This window comes from Moschus berezovskii, chromosome X (genome assembly GCF_049115385.1).
Source record: "Moschus berezovskii isolate FMDL1 chromosome X, NW_MosBer_1.0, whole genome shotgun sequence".
Taxonomy (NCBI): Eukaryota; Metazoa; Chordata; class Mammalia; order Artiodactyla; family Moschidae; genus Moschus; species Moschus berezovskii.
In genome coordinates, this window is record NC_142488.1 from 47,729,674 (window position 1) to 47,749,803 (window position 20,130).

General features: G+C 41.7%; 1 protein-coding gene across 1 annotated transcript in view; it reads left to right on the plus strand.

Annotated features, from left to right (window-relative positions):
- LOC129564531 (spindlin-2-like) overlaps positions 1 to 12,649 on the plus strand; it is a 59,215-nt gene extending 46,566 nt beyond the window's left edge. Inside the window, exon 2 of the mRNA XM_055438606.2 lies at positions 11,714 to 12,649. Coding sequence (XP_055294581.1) covers positions 11,716 to 12,492 — 777 coding nt within the window. The 5' untranslated portion in view covers positions 11,714 to 11,715 and the 3' untranslated portion in view covers positions 12,493 to 12,649. The remainder of the gene's footprint in view (positions 1 to 11,713) is intronic.
- The last annotated feature ends 7,481 nt before the right edge of the window (positions 12,650 to 20,130 follow it).

The following is a 20,130-nucleotide window of genomic DNA, read 5'->3' on the forward strand; positions in this document are numbered from 1 at the left end:
AGATGGTGTGATCATTCACCTAGAGCTAGATATCCTGGAGTATGAAGTCGAGAGGGCCTTAGGAAGCATCACTATGAACAAAGCTAGTGGATGTGATGGAAATGCAACTGAACTATTTCAAATCCTAAAAGGCGATGTTGTTAAAGTGCTGCAAACAATATGCCAACAAATTTGGAAAACTCAACAGTGGCCACAAGATTGGAAAAGGGCAGTTTTCATTCCAGTACAGAATAAGGACAATGCCAAAAATATTCAAACTACTGTACAAATGCACTCACTTCACATGCTAGCAAGGAAAACCTCAAAATACTTCAAGCTAGGCTTTAACAGTATGTGAACTGAGAACTTCCAGATGTACAAGCTGGATTTTGAAAAGGCAGAATAACCAGAGATCAAATTGCCAACATCCAGTGAATCATGGAAAATGAAAGAGAATTCCAGAAAAACATCTACTTCTGCTTTATTGACTACACTCAAGCCTTTAGCCATGAGGATCACAACACTGTGGAAAATTCTTAAAGAGATTGGACCACCTTACCTGCCTCCTGAGGAACCTGTATGCAGGTCAACAAGCAACAGTTAGAACCAGACATGGAACCAACTGGCTCCAAATTGGGAAAGGAATAGATCATGGCTGTATATTATCACACTACTTTTTAAATTTATATGCAGAGTACATCATTCAAAATGCTGGCCTGGATGTAATACAAGCTAGAATCAAGATTGCCAGGAAAAGTATCAATAACATCAGATATGCAGGTAACACCACCCTTATGGAAGAAAGTGAAGAAGAACTAAAGATCCTCTAAATGAAGGCAAAAAAGGAGAGTAAAAAGTTGGCTCAAAACTCAACATTCAAAAAACTTAAAATCATGGTATTCTGTCTCATCACTTCATGGCAAATAAGGAATCAGTGAAAACAGTTCAGTTCAGTTGCTCAGTCGTGTCTGACTCTTTGTGACCCCATGTACTGCAGCACTCCAGGATTCCCTGTTCATTACAAACTCCCAGAGCTTTTTCAAACTTACATCCCTTGAGTTAGTGATTTCATCCAACCATCTCATCCCCTATAATCCCCTTCTCCTTCTGCCTTCAATCATTCCCAGCATCAGGGTCTTTTCAAATGAGTCAGTTCTTCTCATCAGGTGGCCATAGTATTGGACCTCCAGCTTTACTATCAGAAATTCCAATGAATATTCAGGACTGCTTTCCTTTAGGATTGACTGATTTGATATACTTGCAGTCCAAGGAACTCTCAAGAGTATTCTCCAACATCACAGTTCAAAAACATCAATTCTTCAGTTCTCAACCTTCTTTATGGTCCAACTCTCACATCCATACAAGACTACTGGAAAAGCTGTAACTTTGACTTAGGTGGGCCTTTGTCAGTAATGTCTCTGCTTTTCAATAGCTGTCTAGGTTTGTCATAGCGTTACATCAAAGGAGCAAGTGTCTCAATTTCATGGCTGCATTCACCATCCACAGTGATTTTGGAGCTGAATAAAATAAAGTATGTCACTGTTTCCATTATGTCCCCATCTATTTGCCAAGCTGGTTTTAGAAAAGGCAGAGGAACCAGAGATCAAATTTTCAACATCCCCTGGATCATCAAAAAAGGAAGAGAGTTCCAGAAAAACATCTATTTCTGCTTCATTGACTATGCCAAACCCTTTGACTGTGTGGATCACAATAAACTGTGGAAAATTCTGAAAGAGATGGGAATATCAGACCACCTGACTTGCCTCTTGAGGAACCTGTATGCGCGTCAAGAAGCAAATGTTAGAACTGGACATGGAACAACAGACTGGTTCCAAATAGGAAAAGGAGTATGTCAAGGCTACATATTGTCACCCTGCTTATTTAACTTATATGCACAGTACATCATGAGGAACGCTGGGCTGGAAGAAGCACAAGCTGGAATCAAGACTGCTGGGAGAAATATCAATAACCTCAGATATGTAGATGACACTACCCTAATGGCAGAAAGTGAAGAAGAACTAAAAACCACTTGATGAACGTGAAAGAGGAGAGTGAAAAAGTTGGCTTAAAGCTCAACATTCAAAAAACTAAGATCATGGCATCCGGTCCCATCACTTCATGGGAAATAGATGGGGAAACAGTGTCAGACTTTATCTTTCTCACTCCAAAATCTCTGTAGATGGTGATTGTAGCCATGAAATTAAAAGACACTTACTCCTTGAAAAGAGAGTTATGACAAACCTAGGCAGAATATTAAAAAGCAGAGACATTACTTTTTCAACAAAGCTCCATCTAGTCAAGGCTATGGTTTTTCCAGTAGTCATGTATGGATGTGAAAGTTGGACTATAAAGAAAGCTGAACACTGAAGAATTGATGCTTTTGAGCTGTGGTGCTGGAGAAGACACTTGAGAGTCCCTTGGACTGCAAGGAGATCCAACTAGTCCACCCTCAAGGAAATCAGTCCTGAATATTCATTGGAAGGACTGGTGCTGAAGCTGAAGCTCCAATTCTTTGGCCACCTGATGTGAAGAACTGACTCATTTGAAAAGATCCTGATGCTAGGAAATATTGAAGGCAGGAGTAGAAGGGGACGACAGGATGAAATGTTTGGATGGCATCACCGACTCAATGGACATGAGTTTGAGTGGACTCTGGGAGTTGGTGATGGACAAGGAAGCCTGGCATGCTTCAGTCCATGGTGTCACAATGAGTCATACGAGACTGACTGACTGAACTGAAGTGAATGCTATTATTAGCATCTGAGAGACCCACCGAGAGGAAGCAAAGAACACGAAGATTCCCAAGCCTATTTTTCCTGTCCTGTCTTAAAACTATGGAATTTTTCAGATTAATTGCTATAGCTTTCTCACCTTTATTTTGACTTATGTTTTATAGGTAACAATAAATAGCTGTTTACAGTGACAGCACTCTAGATTCCCCAATTTGTTAGTTTTTCCAATTTTAAAAAGTTTTCACTATTTGGCCTCCAATATAATATGTCTCAACAGAAATTCAAACCATTAAGATGCAAAAGACTTCCCCATAAGAGAGACAAAGGGGATGTAACCTAAATAAATCCAGAGTTTTACTTTCAAGTCCAGGTTTTTGAAAACACATACAAAGTTAAACATAGGAAGATCGGGTAGAACATTCATATCTCAAAGACACAAGGAAATATGGCCTTTCCCCAGTAGGCAATTGTTTAAGGTTTCACCAAGCCGGGAGTGCCTCAAGGTTGTATATTTCACCCTGCTTATTTAACTTATATGCAGAGTACATCATGAGGAACGCTGGGCTGGAAGAAGCACAAGCTGGAATCAAGATTGCTGGGAGAAATACCAATAACCTCAGATATGCAGATAACACCACCCTTATGGCAGAAAGTGAAGAGGAACTCAAAAGCCTCTTGATGAACGTGAAAGAGGAGAGTGAAAAGGCTGGCTTGAAGCTCAACATTCAGAAAACAAAGATCATGGCATCTGGTCCCATCACTTCATGGGAAATAGATGGGGAAACAGTGGAAACAGTGTCAGATTTTATTTTGGGGGGCTCCAAAATCACTGCAGATGCTGATTGCAGCCATGAAATTAAAAGACTCTTACTCCTTGGAAGGAAAGTTATGACCAACCTAGATATCATATTAAACAGCAGAGACATTACTTTGCCAACCAAGGTCCGTCTAGTCAAGGCTATGGTTTTTCCCATGGTCATGTATGGATGTGAGAGTTGGACTGTGAAGAAAGCTGATTGCCGAAGAATCGATGCTTTTGAACTGTGGTGCTGGAGAAGACTCTTGAGAGTCCCTTGGACCTCAAGGAGATCCAACCAGTCCATTCTAAAGGAGATCAATCCTGGGTGTTCATTGGGAGGACTGATGCTAAAACTGAAACTCCAATACTTTGGCCACCTCATGTGACGAGTTGACTCCCTGGAAAAGACTGATGCTGGGAGGGATTGGAGGCAGGAGGCGACAGGGACGACAGAGAATGAAATGGCTGGATGGCATCACCAACTCGATGGACATGAGTTTGAGTGAACTCCGGGAGCTAGTGTCGGACAGGGAAGCCTGGCCTGCTGTGATTCGTGGGGTCGCAAAGAGTTGGACACGACTGAGCGACTGAACTGTGTATGCATTGGAAGAACCCCCTCAATTTTCAGGGTGAGATTTTCTCCAATTTCCCATCAAATAAACACTTGTAAGGTTTTTACATACATTTACCTAGCTGGGGTGTTGGCAATCTGCCATTCCTTTCTTTTTTATCTTGAAATATTTATTTCCCATTTTTAAATCAGTTTGTCAAGATAAAATAGCTAGTGATGATCTTGTGATGGGCCAGTGTGTGCTGCGTGGGAGCATAACTTCTCCGGTTTTGCCACAGAGTTGTTTCTTCCATGGGTGCTCAGATCGCAGAATGGCCAATTCTTATGTGTATCCGCAATTAAATGAATGGGTTTCCCTATATGGACAAGCTGCACAACATAAGGTCTCGCCTCCATCACTTCTGCAAGTTTCTCAGTTGCCTGAGAAAGCCGTTGCCAGTCAGAAGGAAAGAGTCCCTTCTTCGGAGCTTGTTTTTTTAAAGACAAACTCTAGCCAGTTCAAGAAAAAATGACAGGTCAATCTCCCCCCTAACAACTCAGTGCCATCTTACTCAGTGTTTAACTGAGAAAGTCTTCCCAGATTACAAACAGAGGCTAACTACCCAGTATCCAAACTGAGTCTTTCCAGTGCTTTAACATTAAGGGTCCCCAGCTCTAGTTCCCTGGTGGCTCAGAGGTTAAAGCGTCTGCCTTCAATGCGGGAGACCCGGGTTCAATCCCTGGGTTGGGAAGATCCGCTGGAGAAGGAAACCGTAACCCACTCCAGTATTCTTGCCTGGAGAATCCCATGGACGGAGAAGCCTGGTACACTGAGGATTTCCTGAATAGTGTCTAAACTCAGCAACCAAGGTAACTCTTATTGAAACAAAGTTTCAAAGATAATCTTTTCCCCTATCAGATAAAACTCTGAATCATCAACAAATACAGGAGATCCAAGAACCAGAAGAGACCCACTCAAATCTGTCTGGACTCCCTATGCAGGTAGATGGGCAAAAGTGGCATCTGCCAGTATCAAGTCTCTGAATCCTCATAGAGTCAAGCAGAGGAAAGACATCTGCTCTGTGTCTCTTTGTGGTCACCAAAACTGTCAACTTAAAAAATAATCACAACCTAGAATTTGAGAGCTATGTCTTATTTGGTAGGAAATTTTAGGACTTCAAGCCCAGAAGACAGCATCTCAAGTAACCCTGAGAGAACTGTTCCAAGGAGGCGGAGGGAAGAATCAGGTTATATAGAAGTTTGCAGCAAGGAGCAGGTAGTCTGAACATCAAAAAATTGCTGTTAATTAAGGAAAACCAGATATCCTAAGTTTAATAATTTAGCCTGTTTCTATATATTGGAAGATGCAAGAATCTGGGCTTACTGAAATCATTCCTTTCGTATGTATCTCAGCTATTGAAAAGTTGCTGCTGAACCACAAAAGACGCCAGGATTCTTGGCCTCTGGAGGAGAATTCAATCCAGGGCCAGAGATAAGGCTTGATTGCTCAGAGCTTTTGTGTAATAAATTTTTTAAGTATAAAAGAAATAGAGAAGGCTTCTGAAATAGCCATCAGAAGGGGGCAGAAAGAGTGCCCCCCCTCTAGTGTTAGCAAGGGAGTTTCATACTTTTTACTTTGTTATTGCAGTGAATCAAAATAATGTCTGGAGTTTGTAAAGATCTTACTAGATCCACTACCATAATTTACATTTTAAGATAACAGGATTAGCCAGAAGGTTTCCAGGAATGAGAAACTGTCCTCAGCCAGGATATATACAAAGTACAGAGTTTAAACTGACTTGTTTGTTGTGTAATCATCAGTTTCAGGCTTAAAGATAAAAATGTTTTATGTGACTAAGACTAAGGAATGTAGAGGGAAAAAAAAAAAAATTTGTCCTTTCCTTCTCCTTGAGAATTCCAGACGTCTCTCTCCTTGGGAACCCCTGGACTTCTTATCAACCTGCATAGGAATTGACTGTCTCACTATCTGGGGCCAGCATCATACAGTTTGATTATTCATATCTTTAATTCCTTGTTCACCATAAGTACTGGCAGCAGCTCATTGTGGCAACTCAATAGCTGCCATATAGCAAGCATTGTTCTGCCTAGGCTCAGAAATTCACGTTTGAATGGCCAGAATCATGGATGGCTGTGACATCATTGTTTATTGATATGCTAGGAAATACTCCATTTTACATTATTGACCTGGAGAGAAAATTAATCAAGGCTCATTGCCAAGGTCACAACCTGTATTATTCTGCTTGGGCTGCCATAAAAATTGCCATAGGCTGGGTGGTTTAAATAACAAAAATGCATTTGTCACAATTTTAGAGACTGAAAGTCTAAGATCAAGGTGCTTGCAGAAGGCTTCCCCTCTTGCTGTGTCCTGAATTGTAGAGACAGAGCACTGGTGGCTCTTTCTCTTCTTATAAGGTCATTAATCCTATTATAAGGGTCCCACTTACATGACCTGACCTAACTCAAATTATCACCCTAGAGACCCTATCTCCAAATTTCATCGCATCAGGAGTTAGGGCCTAAACATATGAATTTGGAGGAAAGGGGACACAATTCACTCCATAGCACAACCCATTTCCCAAGCCACACTGGGGTGGGTCAATGTGAGTTCAGATGGAAGAAGAGGTAATACATATAGCTAGAATAAAGGAGTCAACTAGCCCTGTTTTTTCATGCATTAGAGTTAAAAAAAATATCATCTCAAACATGCAACCTTTTCTTCACAGCTTAAATTAGATTAGATTTCTAATCTCCTGTTATACACAAAGCACAGCTCTAGAATGGCCCCCTCTTCAAGGCTTTGTGACTTCTAGCCATTGTGTCATTCACTGAAACAAAAGCTGAGTTATTGGAAGTCTAAGTAGTGTAAAAAAAATTATGCTATCTTGAATAGTACTTTCCTGCCATCGCATCATCAAGAGAAGTAGCTTTGTAAGAAACCAAATGTTGATTTAAAAAAAAGTCCACAAGCTCAGACGCTATGGACTGTAGAACAACAGGCTCTTCTGTCCATGGGACTTCTCAGGCAAGAATACTGAAGTGGGTTGCCATTTCCTTATCCAGGGATCAATCCTGCATCTCCTGATTTGGCAAGTGGATTCTTTACTACTGAGCCACCAAGGAAGCCCTACTAGTGCTGTCATAAAAAGTACTATAGATTCAGTGACTTAAACAACATACATTTATTTTTTTCACAGTTCTGGAGGCTATGAGTCCAAGATCAAAGTGTTGGTTGGGTTGACTCTTTTCTGAAACCTCTCCCTTTGGCTTTGGAGATGGTCATCTTTTCTATCTTCACATGGTCTTTCTTCCATGATTTCTAATCTCCTGTTCTTATAAGGACACAAGTTATATTACTTTAAAGCCTACATGGCAATCCCATTTCACTATAAATACCACTGCAAAGACCCTAATTCCAAATAATTCACATTCTGTGGTTCTGGGGGTGAAGACTTCTGCATCCAAATTTCTAGGGAAACTGAACACTTAGAGTAAGCCTAATCTGACACTTCCAACAAAGGTCCACCTAGTCAAGGCTATGGTTTTTCTAGTAGACATGTATGGATGTGAGAGTTGGACTATTAGGAAAACTGAGTGCTGAAGAATTGATGATTTTGAAATGTGGTGTTGGAGAAAACTCTTGAGAGTCCCTTGGACTGCAAGCAGATACAATCAGTCCTGGGTGTTCATTGGAGGGACTGATGTTTAAGCTGAAACTCCAATACTTTGACCACCAGATGTGAAGAGCTGACTCATTTGAAAAGACCTTGATGCTGGGAAAGATTGAGGCAGGAGGAGAAGGGGATGACAGAGCATAAGATGGTTGGATGGCATCACTGACACAATGGACATTGGTTTGTGTGGACTCCGGGAGTTGGAGATGGATAGGGAGGCCTGGTGTGCTGCGGTTCATGGGGTTGCAAAGAGCCCGACATGACTGAGTGACTGAACTGAACTGAATCTAACACTTATTAGATTATTCAAATAATTACCCGATAAATTACTTCTTTTTAAAATGAGCTTGAGATTGCTTTCTTACTTATATAACACAATAATATTGACATTTTAAAGAATTATGGGATATTGTAGAAAAAACTATAAGAAACAAAAAATACAAACAAGATAAAAATAAATTTCACTTTATGTAGAACTAGAAAAGATCTATAACAAATTGGAATCACATGCAAAAATAATGTGCTATTTTCAGCTTGGAAACTTTAACATTTTGTTGTTATTGTTCAGTTGCTCAGTTGTGTCCAGCTCTTTTTGACCCCATGGACTGCAGCATGCCAGGCTTCCTTGTCCTTCACCATCTCCCAGAGCTTGGTCAAACTCACGTTCATTGAGTGAGTCAGGAATAGAAAGACAAATAAAGCATATTTATGGAATTTAAAAAGATTGTACCTACGGTCCAACATACAGGGAAGCAAAGGAAACACAGTCATAAAGAAGAGACTTTTAGATTCAGTAGAAGAAGGAGAGGGTGGGATGATTTGAGAGAATAGCACTGAAACAGAATTTGACATTACTTCACTACCTAATGTTAAATGGGAAAAAAATTTTCCCATTTAATGGTCCCCAACATCTAAAGGAGATCAATCCTGGGTGTTCATTGGAAGGACTGATGCCAAAGCTGAAACTGCAGTACTTTGGTCACCTCATACGATGAGTTGACTCACTGGAAAAGACTCTGATGCTGGGAAAAGTTGGGGGCGGGAGGAGAAGGGGACGACAGAGAATGAGATGGCTGGATGGCATCACCGACTCTGTGGACATGAGTTTGAGTGAACTCCGGGAGTTGGTGATGGACAGGGAGGCCTGGCGTGCTGTGATTCATGGGGTCGCAGAGAGTCGGACACGACTGAGAGACTGAACTGAACTGAACATTAAAAAACAGAAAAGACTGTTCTTTCTATCACAGTTTTAAAACAGTAGTATCAAATCTTAAAAAAATTAATTAATTAATTTAATTTAATTGGAGGATAATTACTTTACAATATTGTGGTGGTTTTTGCCACACATCAATATGAATCAGCCATGGGTGCACCATGTGTCCCTCCATCCTGAAATCCCCTCTCACTTCCCTCCCCACCCCATCCCTCTGGGTTGTCCCAGAGCACCAGCTTTGAGTGCCCTGCTTCATGCATCAAAATTGCACTGATTATCTGTTTTGCATATGGTATTATACATGTTTCAATGCTATTCTCTCAAATCATCCCACCCTCACCTTCTCCCACAGAGTCCAAAAATTTGTTCTTTATATCTGCTTCTTTTTTGCAGCCTTGCATATAGGGTTGTTACAGTCTTTCTAAATTCCATATATATGCATTAATATATCATATTGGTGTTTCTCTTTCTGTTGTACTTCACTCTGTAACAGGCTCCAGTTTCATCCACCTCATTAGAACTGATTCAAATGCATCATTTTTTATACCTGTGCAATATTCTGTGGTGTATATGTACCACAATTTCCTTATCCATTCATCTGCCAATGGACATCTAGGTTGTTTTCATGTCCTAGCTATTGTAAACAGTGTTGTGATGAACACTGGGGAACATGTGTCTCTTTCAATTCTAGTTTCCTCAGGGTGTATGCCCAGAAGTGGGATTGCTAGGTCATATGGCAGTTCTATTTCCAATTTTTAAAGGAATCTCCACATTATTTTCTATAGTGTGGCTATAGAAACTGGCTGTGCCAGTTTGCATTCCTACCAACAGCATAAGAGGGTTCCCTTGTCTCCACACCCTCTCCAGAATTTATTGTTTGTAGACATTTGAATGATGGCCATTCTGACCAATTTGAAAGGATATTATTGAAACATATATATTACTGTATGTAAAATAGATGACTAGTGCGAGTTCAATTCATGAAGCAGGGCACCCATGTTCTGGGACAACATAGAGAGACAAGGTGGGGAGGGGGTGTGAGGGAATTCAGGATTGGGGAGACACATGCATACCCATGGCCGATTTATGTTGATGTGTGGCAAAAAATCATCAAAATACTGTAAACTAATTATACTCGAATTAATATAAATAAGTGAATTTAAAAATAAAAGCAATTTAAAAATCTTTTATTTAAATCATATAATGCCTATTCTACTTATTTGGAGCTTCAGCATTAGTCCTTCCAACGAATATTCAATATTGATTTCCTTTAGGATTGAAAGGTTTGATCTCCTAACTCTCACGAGACTTCTCCAACAAAACAAGATGCTACATCTGCTTTGGAGAAATTCTTATTATATCTGTGTAGTTGTATACCAAAAATGTCTATGTGTTATATGATTGAATAGATATGTGTATTTAAGATTACGTATCTTTGAAAATGAATATAAGAAATGCACAGAAAAATATGTATGCATATAAATATGTGTATGCATATAAAGGATTTCTGTACCATATATGTTTTGCATGAATTTTGTGTGTCTGAAAAAATGTTAAGAATTTGTGGAAAATGAAGAGATATTATAGAAGGGCAGCTGAGGGGTAGAGTTAGAGAGTCTGACGGGGTGAAGTTGAGAAGAACCAGCAGAGGAAAGGGCCACCTATCATTTCCAGAGGTTTAAATTTGGAAGGAGAGGAGCAGCTTGGAGTGCCGCCAAGGCAAGGGATGATGGCAGCATAGGATGGAGGAGAAAAGGGGTCAAACTTCATTAAGAACAAATTAAGATCGCAGTCCTGTACAGAAAGAGGGAGGAAAATACAGCATCATTAGCAGCTGATGGAGTCATATGTCTAAGAGGGGACCATCACCACCAAGGAGGCAGAACATAGCTTTGAAGACACCACTGCCTCCTCACCTACCCAAGCCCCGCCCTCTTGAACTAGCTCCTCCCTAAACAATCTGCCCCTCCCATCTCTTGCAAGAACCCAGCTCATCCCCTGCCTATCTTGCTTGCACACAGACTCACCGCAAAAGAAGCTGCGAGGTGTCCGATTTGCACACGTGAAGTCAGAGATCCGGGCAGTGGACGCCAGGAAAGGAAAGGCCATTGGTGGGCGCCAGGGCCGAGAAGGGGGATGGGATGGATTCCTGCCAGAGATAAGGGCTGGAGGCAGGCGCCGGGTGAGGCGACGGTGGGAAGGGGGAGTGCAATGGGCAATAGGAAAGGGGCATAGCGTTAGGAAGCAGGCAAGACATAGAAGATGAGCACAGGGAGGCGAGGGCACTGGGGGCTACGAAAGCAAGTGGAGGTAGATAGCGGGTGTGCGAGTAGCAGACTACTGGGGTGTTCTGAGCAGGACGACAGTGAGTGAGGGCATGTGGGTCAGGGCTGTGAGGGGTAGGGGTTTTGCAGGGGATTCAGAGTGGGCTCCAGTGGCGGTGACGGAGGCTGAGGTCTCTGAACAAGGACTAGTCTGCCCCCTCCTGCAGAGTTCCTAACCCAGGCAGCACCACTGCCTCTGCCACTGCCGCTGCCGCCGCCACCGCTGCCACCTTTCACCACAGCCTCAGGGAACCTAGAAGGGAGAGCACTTTCAGGCACACAGCCAGGATTGCCAGCATTACTGCCAGGCTCATGGGGAAATTTTAGGCGCTGGCGCGGGGCACATGGAGACGTCGCTGTCGGCAGAACTTCACCTTATGGCATATTGAATGTTCCTCTCTAATCTTCTCTCCTCCTCCTGCAGAGATGAAAACCCCCAACTCACAGGAGGCCGAAGGGCAGCAAACCAGGGCTGTTGCAGGAAAGGCCACTGGGTCTGCAAACATGATGAAGAAAAAAGCCTCCCAAAAGAAGCAGAGAGGCAGACCTTCGTCCCAGCCCCGCAGGAACATTGTGGGCTGCAGAATTTCACATGGATGGAAGGAAGGTGATGAACCCATCACTCAGTGGAAAGGAACTGTTCTGGATCAGGTGCCTATAAATCCTTCTCTTTATCTGGTGAAATATGATGGAATTGACTGTGTCTATGGACTGGAACTTCACAGAGATGAAAGAGTTTTGTCTCTTAAAATTCTTTCTGACAGAGTGGCATCAACTCAAGTCAGTGATGCAAACCTTGCAAATACCATAATTGGTAAAGCTGTGGAACATATGTTTGAGGATGAGCATGGTTCTAAGGATGAATGGAGAGGAATGGTCTTAGCCCAAGCACCGATCATGAAAGCCTGGTTTTATATTACCTATGAGAAAGACCCTGTCTTGTACATGTACCAACTTCTAGATGATTATAAAGAAGGAGACCTCCGTATCATGCCAGAGTCCAGTGAGTCTCCTCTCACAGAAAGGGAGCCAGGAGGAGTTGTAGATGGTCTGATAGGTAAACATGTGGAATATACCAAAGAAGATGGCTCCAAACGGATCGGAATGGTCATTCACCAAGTGGAAGCCAAACCCTCTGTGTATTTCATCAAGTTTGATGATGATTTCCATATCTCTGTCTATGATTTGGTGAAAAAGTCCTAACTGTCAGGATAAGCTTTGCCACGTTTGTGAAAACAAATGCGTACTTTGTAGACATGCAAGATAATGTTACTTTTCAGTGTATTGAAAGATTTAGGGTTCATGTTGATTCAACATTTTTGCCAGCATAACTATTGTCTTGTTCTAAGAAATACAAATGTATGTGGTCATGACACACTGTGTGTAAGGAATTTGTCATGTTGAAAAGGTTGGGTGTGTTTGGTGGATGGAACATGAAAGGAAGGACCAGCTGCAAAATTCAGGCTGTGAATAAATTGCAGCTAGTAAAAGGCACTGGCAAGCCACTCCAGTACTCTTGCCTAGAAAATCCCATGGATGGAGGAGCCTGGTAGGCTGCAGTCCTTGGGTCGCTAAGGGTCGGACATGACTGAGCGAGTTCACTTCCACTTTTCACTTTCACACGTTGCAGAAGGAAATGGAAATCCACTCCAGTGTTCTTGCCAGGAGAATCCCAGGGACGGGGGAGCCTGGTGGGCTTCCGGCTATGGAATCACACAGAGTCAGACACGACTGAAACGACTTAGCAGTAGCAGTGACACAATCAGTCAAATAAAAATAGAATAAGACTTAGCTGGTTTAGGCTAGGGAGAGGAGATGAGAATGAACTAGAGATGGGCTGTGGGGAAAAGGAAAAGGGAAGGTGGCTGCTTAAAAAAGGATGTGGGAAGGGACTGGAAATGGAGAGGCTCCTAAGGGGAGGGTGATCTAAGAGTGGGAGGCAGCCAACTGAAAGAGGGTGAAGAATAACAGAGGGAGAGTGAAATCTTGGGGCTAAGAGGAAAACAGACAGGATACATTGAGTAAAGAGGGACACAAAGATGGTTAGAAGAGGTCCAGAGCAAGGGAGAGAAAGGCAAAGTTGGCAGAGATCCAAGGAGAGGCTAAAGAACACTCCAGAAGGGAACGGACACTGAGGAAGTTGGAATTCTAAGAAGAAAGACTGACAGAGGGAGTGAGAATAGAGAACAAAGGGTATGAGGTGTGGAGCCCATGAGAGATGGAAAGACCAAGAAAACTAGGCCCTCTGGCAGTATCCAAGTTGCCCTCCCTAGCTCTGTGCACTAAGGATGCTGCAACAGACAAACCACATGGATTGGAGCTTCCCTAGAGGGGAATTTTGACAGGACTGTCTCAAGAGTTAAGCAGGAACCAAGTTTATACTTTAAAGACTTTTATTATATCTGAGACATCATGCCACACCTGCTGAGCAGAGCCCAACCCTCAGCTTAAACACACTGCATGGTGCTCCATAGCAGAGGGACTGTGGACAATTTCCTTGTAGTTTCCAGAGTACCCAGGAGCAAGAAATCTCAGACCTGAAGTTCTAGGTTCACTTCCCCTACATTGAATAAACGATTTTTTTTCAGGAATGAGTTAGTGGAGTTCTCAGAACATAAGAGATGTACCACCTTGCATTTGGGAAGCATTTTATCCAGAAAAATAGAAACTTGCTCGACCCAGATATTGCACTCATCTCACTGTTCTTCATCCTCCGGGGCTATGCCTTGCCTCCTTACAGGAGAGGCAACAAAGAATTGAGCTTAATATTTCTCTCCAGGGCATGGGGAGTACTTGACTGTCCATGCTTCTCTCAGGCCCTGCCTGAAACCACAGGTATCCCGCCCCCATCCCCCAACCTGTGCTTCACCAGATGGAGGTCTGCTGCCTCCTGAAACCCTATTCTGGCAATATCCCAACAAAACCAGTGCCTACTGACCCTTCACAGGTACCTCCTGACTAGTCTTGCCCACTTCAAGCACACAGGGAACTGTGCTGGAAATGTGTGAAGCTCTATTTCCAGGTGAGAGAGGTGGCATGGACAGTTGAGCAGGGAGATGTGACTTTGTATAACTAAGTCCTTTGACTGTATAGTGCCACATAGGTGGTTGGTGGGAAGAGGGTCTGGTAACTCCGAATAAATTCCCTCTGAGGTATGGTGTCCCAATACATGGGTCTTTGTCCTTCTCTCTTTCTTTCCTTCTCCCAGTTCATCTGTGGGAAAATCTTCAAAACTCTCTCTGGTTTTCCCACTCCACACTCTTCACTGCCCTCAAAGAAACAATTCTGGTGTCTCTCTTCTGCCCAATAACTCCACGCATAGCAGGCAGAGGGGGAGGCAGGGAGCATCGTAGAGTGGAAAGAAGTTGGTAATTCCAGTTCATTCTCTCCACCCAACATGATCTGAAGCTGTTTGCCTCAAGAATTCCACAAGACAAGCCCACCTCACCAGAGCAGGCATAGGTTTTCTTTCATACATCACATATTTCAGTCTAGCAAACACCTGCAGGCCACTCCTAGGCCAGTTTCAGCCCACTGTCATATTTTGGTTGATCTTCATGTTTTCACCATTCTCCATTTTAAAATTAACTATGTAGACATTTGGGGGATTTCACATTTCAAAAACCCACATTCCCGGCTTGCCTGAGAAAACAAAACAATAGACCAAGTGTTAGGGCCCACATTCCAACAAGGACACAAGCAGTTGACTCTGAGGAAGGGCTCAGCCCATTTTAAACTCAGAATACTCTCTCGAGTGGGCCATGCCCCCAGATGGCCTGCTTCACTCTAATAAAATGCCCAGATGTCCCCTGAAAGCATTTGCATTGGTATCTTAGCCCTCCTTTGGCTTACTTTAGCCCCATTTGCTTTTTATTTTATTTGCCTTATCTTCATCTCACCAATACTTACTTCAGAGGGGCTCTCTGCCAGGCAGTCTTCTAGACAGGAGCTTAGGATATGGTCATAAAAAACATTAAGTAATCTTACCCTCATGGACCTTTCATTGTAGTGTAGCAGACAGACAGTAGCCAAGAGACAGAAAGTAAAATATAAAGTATTTTCACACTGATAAATGTTAAGAAAGAAAAAATAAAGCAAAGAATGGGTTAACTGGAATTCCAGGGAGGAGGCTGAAATTGGATAGATCCAGAGAGAGCCTCACTGAGAGCACAGTTTTTGAGTTAAGACCTGAAAGCACTGAGAGAACTTGCCCTGTCGTTTTCTAGGGAAGGAGCAATCCAGCAAGAGGGACAACAAGTTCTGAGGCCCATGGCAAGAGTAGGCCTGACATGTTCAAGCCATATTGAGAATACCAACATGGCTGGAACTGAGTGAGCAAGGTAGAGAATATAAAGGAAGTGAGTTCAGAGAAGTGATGTGGATCTGGGAGAAGAATGGAATTTGACTTTTACACTGTGTGTCATGGGGAACCATTCAGCTATTTTCAGCAAAGTCTCAACATTATTTGTTGTGGCAACACTTAAGAGTAGTCTGTAATGGGGTGTAGACTGAACATATGAGATCAATTGGTGAGTTTTCCAATAATCCAGGTAACAGATATGTTTAAAGCAGTCTGGCACCATTATGTGTAATGTGAAATTTGTCTTGTTTTTATGATTGTTTAGTTGCTAAGTGTTGTGTGACACTTTTGAGACCCCATGTACTATAGCCTACCAGCATTCTCTGTCCATGGTGTTTCCCAGACAAGAACACTGGAATGGGTTGCCATTTCCATCTCCAGGGGATCTTTCCAACCCAGGAATCAAACCCACATCTCCTGCATTGGCAGGAGATTCTTTACCACTGAGCTACCAGGAAAGCCCAAAATTGGTCTATCTCGCTATATTTTACAGTATAGTGTAGCATGCCCGATTTGCCCTTAGACAAGATATCTGCTTGAAGGGAAATATAAAAGGTGTCACTTACAATACTAGGTTTCCTGATATCCGTGAGCCACACAATTTCCCAAGTGAAAGAATAGATGAAGCCTTTGGGCTCTTCCTTCCTTAAATTTAGTATATAATGCTGATGAAGCGAGAATTAGAAACTGTCCAAGAAAGTCTGTATATATTCCTACTTTTGCTTCACCTCCTTGGAACGTTCCCTAGTCCTTCTGTTGTAACCAGATAAGAACTAATAGTTGCTCTCATGATAATGGGCAGAAGGTACCCCCAACAAAGTTTATCATTGGTTTAAATCATTTAGTAAAATATTTAACATAATTGACTCTTCAAAAGGAGGCGGGTTTCGGACAGGTCTTGAATTTTCTTGTTAGTAAAGATGCCTATAGTAATGTAGCACTGTTTTAAGTGCATTGCCTAGATAACATTCCATCCTCCTTCCCCAAGCCCAGATGATATTTTCCTTTCTGAGTTAAAATGGAGGTGGGTATGGTACTAGTGATTAATTACTAATGGGAGTCACACAATCAGCCTTGGTTTGGGCATGCATTGCATTGAAAGGAATACTGCCAGAATCTCCCAACCCTTTCCTCCAGGTTATTACTGGAGGCACCTACAAATATTTGGAATACCAAAAGTTTCCTTTCATGTCTTAGAGATGACAATATATCCTCTAATTTTCCAGGTCCTCTATTTATCTTGAAGAAATAATGTCAGGCCATGTCATACCTATAATGGTTTCTCCCTCCCTTGCAGGTTGAAATTGTTCCACAGCTCAACATAATGTTTGGGCTGAGGTTCCAAAAGACCAATAAACAAAGCCCCTTTTCTCCTTGCAAGTTTTTAACCATTTGGGGGACAGGCACAATAATGACACAAATGGAGGTAAAAATATTTCCTTTATAATTGATAAAGCTGGTTTGGAGGACATGCTTACATCTGAGGCCGCAAGTACTTCCTCATACTTCACCCAGTCACAGGCAAAGCTGGATACAACAAGTCTCCCTGATAGGGACAAGTATCACTTGCCTACAAAATTTACTCTGTCTTAAAGTCGATTAGATTGTGCCTAAAAGAGATAAATACAAGAAACAACTCAAAAGGTTTCTCATATATCCATCCTCTCAAACTCACCAATTATAGAAGTTATTGGGTATGTGAAGTCAGGGGAATGAGGGTCCGAAAAAATAACATTATTTTTATTTTCGAAAAATAATATTTCTTTTTATTGAGGTATATAATTGGCATAAAATGTTATTTAGTCTCAAGTGTGCAATATTTTGATTTTGCATATATTGCAAAATGATTACAGTAGTCCAGTTAATATTCATCATCATTCATAGATTTCTTGTGATGAGAATTTTTAAGATGTGACACATAACTGGAAGTTTGTACCTATTGACCCCTTTCATCCATCTCACCCAACATTTCTTACCTTGTACTATTAATATGTTGTACAACATACCTGGGCATAATTTGCAATGGATTATAGTTTAAAGAATTAATGTTTCAGTGTGGCTTTAATGTCATTTTTAATATTAATTTCAGAGGATTCTGAAATAAGCCATGAACCACCTAATTCACTCATTAAAGAAAAAACAGTAGGTATTGAAGGAGGGCTCTCACAAAATACAGGCATGACTCCTCTGACTCCTCTGTAATCTTCTTGTATCCATCATGAAGGAAGAGAAGTGCACAACTAGTTGACTAAAAGAGTGGCTAATGAACCCACAGGCTTAAAAAAAGAAAAAAGTGTAGGTAGAGGAAAACTGTTCTATTAAATCACTTTAAAATTTTGGATGAAATATGACAGTTCTCCTTTTAAATTTATAGCTGAACTTTAAAGATTGTGAGAAAAATTCCCAGAACCAATGATGAAGAACAAACTGAAAACAAAAGCAGTAAGCATATGACCTGATGCTTTGGCAGCTAGGGAGAGAAATGTGTTATCTCAGTAACTAAAGGGTTTAGAGTAGAATATAAAAGGTTAAGCCTGATTAAATTGAGTGTTGGGAATGAAGATCTCTTTGCTTTCCTTTCAATTCTCAAAATAATAGCTGGAGTGAAATTTTTAAAATATAATTGAGTTTATATCACCTTGCTTAAAACTTTCCAAAAGCTTCCTATTACAGTTGACATACAACCCAATCACCTTGCTTTACCCTGCAAGCTCTAGATCATGCATTCTCAACCAGAATGATATTGCCCACAAGGGTGAAGAAACTGACTCTTTGTTTGAGAGGTGAGAAAAAAAAATCTTAGCTATTAGAATGGTTTGTGGCCTTCCAAAGCTCAACTGTATTTGACAATATCTTAATCTTTAGAATTCAATTACTCTCACTGGGTTTTCTCAGATATAGCATGAACAACATTGACATTGAGTTTATAGAAACATACATACAAGGTGTATGCAAGATCAGTGTTACAAAATACTAGCAAAAATAATGGTTGTGATTGGAGGGCTTTCAAATCATTGCTCATTTTCTGAAGTCATATCTTGAGAAGTGACCTATATGAGCCTATTGGCTGCCATTGAAGACCTTTATATATTGTCCTCTATATCCTTGGATATGACTTGAGCTTTGAGAGTTAAATAAAAATAGTATTTATTTAATTATACAAAAGTTATTCAGCATGTCATTTATTATGTCAAATGATGAAAAGAAAAAATGTCAATAATATATAAATGAACATCTAACAGCTAGATAAAACTTATTTTCTCATATGAAGTAAATGTTAAAAGTCAAATTCACTGAAAATAACTTTTAAGAAATGTAAAATTCCAATTGTTTTGCTTTGTCTAGAAAAATAGGTTTTGAAGTATTTTGTAAAGTTTGCTTACACTGATATAAATAGATATAGCTAATTTGCAGATTTTAAACATTATAATTCATGTAAGTAAATAAATTACATTGAGAGAGGGAGGAAGATAGTGGAGAATAGGATAGGGAGACCACTTTCTCCCCCAAAATTTCATCAAAAGAATATTTGAACGCTGAGTAAATTCCACAAAACAACTTCTGAATGTTGGCAGAGGACATCAGGCAACCAGAAAAGCAGCCCATTGTCTTTGAAAGGAGGTAGGATATAATATAAAAGATAAAAAGAGAGACAAAGAGGTAGGGACGGAGATCCATTCTGGAAAGGGAGGCTTAAAAAGAGAGAGGTTTCCAAATACCAGGAAACATTCACTGGCCAGTCTGTGGTGAGCCATGGAACCTCAGAGGGCAACATAACTGGGAGGAAAAATAAATAAATAATTAAAACAATGTAACCAAACACAGATTACATGCCCAACGGTAACTCAGAGCGGAGAAGCAGGACAGAGGCCTGCAATCGCCACTAGCAAGCTGGGGCTGGGCAGGGAGGCGCAGGCTGCGTTGCTTAGAGTAAGGACCGGGCCTGAATGCCCTGAGGGCAATCTAAGGGAACTAACTTAAGATAGCAAAGCAGACTGTAGGATAGCTACCCCTTGAAAAGGCGAAAAGCCCTAACCTAAAACTCTGCCAGACCCACTCACAGAACAAAGGGTGGACTAGAGCTAGCTGGCTATGGACAGCTCATCTCCCATCCCCACTGAGGCAAGCAGGGGAGGGCTTCCAGGGCCGGAAGGGGGCAATTGTGGCCCAGAGAGGCATCCAATACCTAACTGCAAGCAGCCTTCATTGCTAATAAAGACTTCTGGGGATTCTAGATGGTCGACATCCGCCTGAGAAGGTGCGCCTGTTGTACACCCAGAAAACCGAGCTGCAGGGACTGGGAAGACGATTAGTTGCAGTGACTGCACTCACCAAACACCTGCTCACCTGAGCTGCTCTGACCAGGGAAGGGCACAAAACGCAGGCCCAACCAAATCTGCGCCTTTGTGGAGGACCCGAGTACCTGAAACTGAGCAGCTTAGACCTGGGAAGTGCATGCAACCCAGGACCCGCCTAGGTCA